The sequence below is a fragment of the Nylanderia fulva genome, unplaced genomic scaffold, assembly GCF_048542155.1.
Source record: "Nylanderia fulva isolate GAGA-0341 unplaced genomic scaffold, ASM4854215v1 Scaffold2, whole genome shotgun sequence".
Lineage (NCBI taxonomy): Eukaryota > Metazoa > Arthropoda > Insecta > Hymenoptera > Formicidae > Nylanderia > Nylanderia fulva.
In genome coordinates, this window is record NW_028190263.1 from 8,483,939 (window position 1) to 8,491,429 (window position 7,491).

At 33.3% G+C, this 7,491-nt stretch overlaps 2 protein-coding genes across 3 annotated transcripts; both read right to left on the minus strand.

Moving 5' to 3' along the window:
* Positions 1 to 281: 281 nt before the first annotated feature.
* Positions 282 to 2,441, minus strand: LOC114937090 (perilipin-1-like). The gene is made up of 3 exons (XM_029310486.2): positions 2,176 to 2,441; positions 1,388 to 1,785; positions 282 to 750 (listed from the first exon to the last, which is right to left on the minus strand). Exons 1-3 carry the CDS (start codon positions 2,230 to 2,232, stop codon positions 627 to 629), a joined length of 579 nt encoding a protein of 192 aa, XP_029166319.1. The 5' UTR covers positions 2,233 to 2,441; the 3' UTR covers positions 282 to 626.
* Positions 2,442 to 2,556: 115 nt separating this feature from the next.
* Positions 2,557 to 7,318, minus strand: LOC114937089 (TWiK family of potassium channels protein 7). 2 transcript variants are annotated; one of them, XM_085482184.1, is made up of 8 exons: positions 7,258 to 7,318; positions 6,389 to 6,701; positions 4,575 to 4,706; positions 4,312 to 4,501; positions 3,627 to 3,842; positions 3,416 to 3,565; positions 2,905 to 3,106; positions 2,557 to 2,784 (listed from the first exon to the last, which is right to left on the minus strand). In XM_085482184.1, the coding sequence occupies exons 2-8, from the start codon at positions 6,557 to 6,559 to the stop codon at positions 2,595 to 2,597; spliced, it is 1,251 nt and encodes a 416-aa protein (XP_085338310.1). In that variant the 5' UTR covers positions 6,560 to 6,701; positions 7,258 to 7,318; the 3' UTR covers positions 2,557 to 2,594. The 2 variants fall into 2 exon arrangements, with proteins under 2 accessions (XP_085338310.1, XP_029166318.2); XM_029310485.2 differs by having other exon boundaries at positions 7,136 to 7,276.
* Between the last annotated feature and the right edge of the window lie 173 nt (positions 7,319 to 7,491).

Consider the following 7,491-nt stretch of genomic DNA (forward strand, 5'->3'; position numbering starts at 1 on the left):
ATCGTTTGAATAGCTTTTCTTTTATTATTATTATTATTATTTTTTACGCAAACGGTATCATAATTGTTATTCACATTTCTTTGTTATTTCAATCGACTCGTTTATATAAACTGATGTTGAATCGATGACGTCATCAAGCTGATTATTAACATATGATGTTGCATTTGCGATTCGAGATAAATCGACGAGACGACTATTTGCCTGGCGCGAATTTAAATATAAGATATATTTAAATGATGACACGACTCTATATACGGCTTATAATGTAAATCATCTGGATATTAAATTGAAAAACAGAAATAGGATTTATTTAAGTAACAACCTAAAATAATATATATGTTATTGTACAAAGATATATCTCAACGTCAGATATCCATTCGCAATTATTGATTTGTTTTTTTTTAATTTCAGGATATCACCTCGCATTCACATGAATGACGAATGTTTACTTGTCATCAAGACAGTTGCATTTTGTTATTGCATGCCGATTAATCTCAATGTTTTATATATTAATCCTTACAACTTGTTATAGCGAATGAATTGATTTTCAACACCAATCGCAAATGATATATCTTATAGCGAAATTACAATGATGGTGCAAGAATTATTCTTCGCATTTTCGCAATTCAACTAGATATTTTTCTATTTTTTCCTTGTGCAGTCTCGCTCGTAATTGATAAATCTTCTATTTGATTTTGTGTGCTTCCGAACAAAAGCCTAAGCGTTTCTAACGCCGATGTAAAGATATTCCTATAATGTAAAAGCATTAATTTATTATTATTATTGTAGGGATTCAAAATCATTAAATGTCCTTTAAGCACAGATTTCTTAGCCGATTTCAAGATGTTTCCTCAAGGAAATTATAAAGCCAGATTTTGAGTAATTAGCATATTAAAAATGTTAAAAACTATTAATAAAAGAACAAATAATATTTATGAATTTATAATAATCAATAATGTATTGATTTAAAGTTGCATTTAGACAAAACTCCGCAGTTTTCTTATTATTAATTTTTTCATAATTTTAAAGAAACCCAGATAGCACAGCTATTCGAGAAGAATACATTTGTATATGTCACCTTGTATGTCACCAATTTCGAGTCCCTTTTTAAATATATATAGAATTCATTTTACAAAATGAATTCTATATGTATTTGAAAAAAGACTCGAAATTGGTGACATATAAATGAATTCTTTTTCAATAGCTTGTGCTATCTGGGAATGTAATATAATGTTGAAAATTGAACATTTCTAATAAAGAAAATATTTATAATGACATGTAGTTTTATAGAAAACATTCTGTATATATACAAAGAGTATCTTCATATAGAAGATCCGTGCTTTTGGATGTTATTAATCGCTCGATATGTAGCTAGATAGGTCATCACCTGACACCGTCCTTCATGTTCGCATAAATCTGACCGGGCGGCAATTTTACAGAGGGCATCTTCTCCTCAACAAAGTCGAGCCCGACGCATACCGCCTTGTCTATCGCTTCGATCGGCGTTTCCAGAACGTCGGCGATCCTGGCGGTCATCGGATTCGCAAATTCCAATCCCTTGCGCACCCCGTTCTCCGCACCGTCCAAAATCGTCGCGATCGACTTGTGCGAATCCCTCGTAATCGCGTAAGCGTTGCGAAGAGCCAATGACACCGAGGCGAACACCGGCAGCGCCAACAATCGACGCGTGCACATCATGTTGCGTGCATCCGCGTCGGCGTTCGCGGCGGTATCGACGCTCGTCGACCTGGTGGGATCGTACGTGCCACACATGATGCTCAATTGCTGCAAAACAAGCGGCGTAAACAGACGTGAGAACGCGTTGCGCGAAAAAAATTAAAATACTCCAGTTTTCGGACGCGGTGTACATGTATAGATAATACTTGTTGCTCGACAATTATATATAATTTATAAATTCACTTTTAATCATACATAACATTAGAGCTACATTCCCTTCTTCCCTTAGACATATATATGTATATATATATATATATATATATATATATGTGTGTGTATGTATGTATGTATACTTTACTGATATTATATATAAAAATTTTACGTAAAATCAAATGGAAGAAAAGTCGGATTTGAAGGTATGACAGTTTGCAAGCGATTTAAATAATACTTTGTTACTATACATAACAGTCGGATCACTGCCATTATTATTATACGCACATGATACGCGATGCGCACGATACTCGAGGTTCGCTCGTCGAGCTCGGGATCCGTCATCGTTCCGGCCGGACACTTTGGACGAGACTCGCGACGATTCGGTCGAGCTAGAGTCAAGGTTCGTGACTCCTAAATTTAGTTCGCCGCACTCTGTTCCTTCCACCTTGACTACCTCGCGTGTCGCGTCGAGGACACGACAATCGACGCACGAGTCGCAACTTATACGCCTACGGAGCTTTTCATCGACCGCGTTATGTTGACGCGATGGTGGAATATAAAGCGCGCGAAATATAAAGCGGCAATAGCTAGATTGCGCGTAGACAAGCGATAATATACGATACAAGATGTAGTTGCGGACGAGAAATGCGTCCGGAAATTAACGCGATGAATTTCTTTCTAAATATCCTATTCTTGAGAATGCGTTAAACGTTAGATTCGTAAACGACAATTTGTACGATCGGCTTTTTGGGCGGCGGCATTGTCGCGGATGCGGCGATGTCGCGTAATACCGCTTCCACAGCTTCCTCCCAATCCTGATCCTTCATCGTGACATCATGATCAATGGAAGTAGCCCATCGCAGTCGCGGCATAGATATAACAGTTAGTACTTTCCTAGTCATTAAAATGGTTATATTAGAGATTACAATTTATTTAAAAAATTATAATTTGATAATAATTATTTTGATTTAATATTACTTAATTTTTGGAAGAATTAAAGAATACGATAGAAACCTTAGATCAGAATGTAGCGCGGACATGTCACCGCCCGCTTGTTCGCCGAGTTTCCTAAGAGTTTCAGCTAATGGACCACTTAGTTTTTGCAGTCTTCTCCAAGATTGAGCATATTGTCGTCTGACGAGTTCAATGATGGTGCCAGTCAGCGCCAAGCCGACCAAGATGTATAAAGTACACAATAAAGTGTATTTGGGCTTCTCTAAAACGCAACAAATATTATACAATTTGCATTTGAATTGTAGTGTAGATTTTACATGGTATACAAATACAAATTATCAATTATTACCGGAACAATTTTCGTTTTTAGTATATATATATATATATATAGCAATGATTTATAATTATTATCACCTAACAGATCAACATGAATCTTTTTATAGCTTTAATAGCTTTAATTATTTTTTAATTAAATAAAAAATTCTACATTTTTATAGAATATAGAAACGTTAAAATTGACCAAATATAATAATAATATTTGTAGATTTTTTTGGGAAAAAGTTTTGCTTACTCGGCACAAGATCACCAAATCCTATGGTGGTCATCGTTACGAAGCAAAAATAAAATCCATCGAAAAAGTCCCAATCGTCCTCCCACAGCATAAACATACCAGCCCCGCAAGCGAGATATAGGAAGAGTAACACAATAGCGGCACAGGCGCCTACATAAGAAAATCGTGAATCAGATATAAAAATCGACTGAAATCTCCGAATTAAACTCACCGAGCGATCGTCGACCAGTTACATTTGTCGGAACGCACGAGAGTTTCGCGCGAAATGGAAGTTTCAATTTTAACGTCAACGCAATATGTACCACTCCTTCTGCGAACAGCTTTCCCAAATCGGCAATCACGATCAGGGTGAAAGGTATACCGACGAGAGCAAAGAAAATACAGAAAATCCTCCCCCAATTAGTCGAGGGCACAACATCACCGTATCCTATAAACAAATATAAATCGTCATAAAGAAAATTAAAAGACTATATAGATGACAAAAATCTTTAATGTTTTTTGAGATGACATTTGATTTAGGATTTTTCAGAATAAGATACTGATTTCTATATTTCTTCTCAGATACATGGAGAGAATTTTCTCTTAAAATATATTTATCCTGAAAATCACGTAATCGTGAAAGAATATGACATTGGACAAATTTTATAAAAGTTTCTCTGATTAATAAAAAATATTAATATGTACATATAGTAAAATTAATCAAACATATTTTATATCTATTATAATAGAATTAAAATTTTTTGTGGTAAATATTTAATCAGAGAAATTCTTATAAAATTCTTTCAATACCATAGTGTCTCACGATTACCATGCGATTTTTAAAGTAAAAATTCTAAGAGAAAATGCTCTCTGTGTAAATAATAAACTTTTTGCTAGTAATCAGGACCGAGGATTACCAATTGTAGTGAGAACGGTGCTGGCAAAAAAAATTGCTTGGAAAACATTCCACCTTTCGGTTACGATGGGTGCCAGATCCGATTCAGCGTGAACATCCTGATTTATGATATCCGTTACAAAACTGACCAAGAGCCCAGCCTCAGCCGCTTCCTGAACAGCTTCTTCGTAGGTGCGCAATTTCACGCTTACCTGAAAAAGGCGATTATGTTATGACGAATGGACGAAGAGACTCGTATATTTTTAATCATTTGACGTTTCTCACCAAGGTTCGCAAATTGAAGACGTCCGTATTGTTGGAAATGGACTCAACAAAACGATATCGTTGCGTGCGTAATTTTGCGCGTAAATGTTCGAGTCGGCTGAGCTCCGCCGGAAGTTCAATCTGCCGGAACACCTGGAGAAAGGTGGCAGTTAAAATTATCTACTTTGAGAAAAACAATTTTATGCAACAAGTCATATCCGAAGATACGCGCAAACTTGAACTGCTTGTAATATATCAAATTAATTTTATGCGTAGGTATGTAAAGATGTTAGGAAAAGGTACGATATATATACCCAGATAGCCACAGTAATTATTGTGACATTATTTTGATGGCAAATGATGCATTTTGACATCAAAATGATGTCATAATAATTACTGTGGCTATCTGGGTATATATATTGTATATGTCGCAATCTCGTTGTAAAAGGATATATATCGATGTACATATATGTATATATGTATGTATGTATATGTATGTATATGTATGTATATATGTACATCGATATCCTTTTACAACGAGATTGCCTTAACGATCAAAGCTAATGATAAATCAACAGATCTATCATAGAATATATAAATATATCACTCTCGAGTCTCAAGTGCTAGATGCACTTTAAGCTAATGAATCAATGTATGCTTTATATTTATGCGAACATATCCTTCTGTCTACAATAATCCTGAACTTTTAATAAATCTTCATCAATTTGACTTGTAAATAATTATACCACATAAAGAGTTTATTTAAAGATGGCTCAGTAAAGTGAGAATATATTATTTTGTATTATTATTATAATTATTTTGGAAAAAAGCATTTACTAGTAAAATTAAATTATCACATTTATATATTCGTTATAATTAATTGTATAATATACAAATAATGTGTGTGCGTATGTGTGTTGTAATTAATGTTTTACACACATTTTACATGAAAAATGTATAAACGCAAGTGACTCAAGTTTATTAAGACTTGTTTATCGATTGAAATACATGTGTAACTATATTTTTGCGGTGTGTATTATGAGGCACTCAAAAAATCATGACCATCGAGAATTTCAACGCATGGTATTTTTATCAGACTTCATTGAAAAGGCGTCAGTGGTAATATACTTCCTACTGAGCTGCAAGATTGGTCCATTGCTAAAAATAAAGGTGTACGATTCGGTAGGCTACAAGAGTTCGTTCGTTATTCTATAAAACGTAAATATTTATGGAACATCGAATATATATACATTTAACTTCGCGCTGGAAATCTCGACGTTTCCGAAAACAAAAATTCGAATGCACGAATAATTATTTTAGAATATCATCGGAATGTTGCATCTCGCTTTTTATCTCTTTTTTTTTATTGCGCGTGTCTTATATAACACTACTTAAAAATATATATATTCAAAAATTGAACATTGCGATTGCAATTGTAAATATAAGAATAAAAAATGTAGAAAAGAAAATATATAAATTTATTAATAAGGTTTTTAAAAATTTATCTGAAGAAGAAAAATGTTTGAAAATTTTCAAAATCTCGATCAACAACTTTAAAGACGTCAACGTTACGGATAATTATAATTATAATTCTTAATATATTTAATATATTTATATATATATTTATATATTTATATATATTTATATATATATATTTTAATATATTTAATAATTTTTAATATATTTTAATATATTTTGAATTATAATTATAATTTTTAATTTTATATTATAATTTCTTTCTCTCTCTTCTATTTTCTCCCATCGTCGAATTGATATAAGTTTATACTTTATATCGTGCATTTTCGATGCATTGTCATCCGCGTTTGAAGACTCACCAGTCCGCCGATCGCGGTGTAAAGCATCAGAGCGGTTAGCAGACCCGCGTGACCGGCGATCGACTTGATCCTCCGCATTGTTTTTTCCTCGAAGAATCTTCCCTTAGCATCCTCGCCATCGGTCGTAGCGCCGAACTCGACGGACGAATTACACTTGTTGTTATTCGTCATTATTCGTCACGCGCGCCCACGTTTTTCCAAGAACGGCGCAGACACGTCGAACACTCGAAGAAGACTGATCGGCGATCTTCGAGTAGAGGGTCTTTTTCTGCATTTCGAACTGCATATACGAACGTCGAGAATATATCGTGCACTGGAAAGCATAATATATATGCAATAGTAATACTTGCAAAAAAGAATTTAAAGCGCGATAAAAAAAAGGAGCGTTAATTAAGAGACAATGAAAAATGATGTATACTATATCTATTCATACCGAAATAAATTTCTAATATTTAAAATCTTGGGTACAGCTAAAAGTTAGGTACTTTTCACAGATTATTAATAAAATTGTCATTGAAACTTTTTTGTATATATTTTTACATATTTTATATATCGGAAGCTTTATGACAAAAAATATATATATATATATATATATAATTCGTCTGGAATAATTTATTTAAAGAGCGCACGTATAAAACACCACTATATATTATAAAAACAAATAATAAACTAAATCAAGAGAAAGAATAAGAAGTTTATATCAATAATAAAATTTAATTTTCAAGAAAAATAAAAAATTAATCTTACCTCGTATTTTACGATAAAAATTAACATTATTTAATATATGCAATGCGAATATTTATAATAATAATAAAGCATAATAAACGGATTACAAACTAAATTTAAATTAAATAGGTTAAATACTGTACATGTGTGTGTGTGTGTGTGTGTGTGCCATCGTGCCGGCTGCATTCTGCAGTTTGTCATTGATAAGGTAAAACTACAGACAAATAAATTCATCGCAAATTCAGCCAGTGCGCTAGTTTAAAAGGTAAGCCATATTGTTGCCACCCGAACGATAACCAATCGCGTTTTACAATTTCGTTGGAGAATCTAGTCGTCGAAGTTGAGTAGATTTTCGAACACAGCTGGTATTAAATATG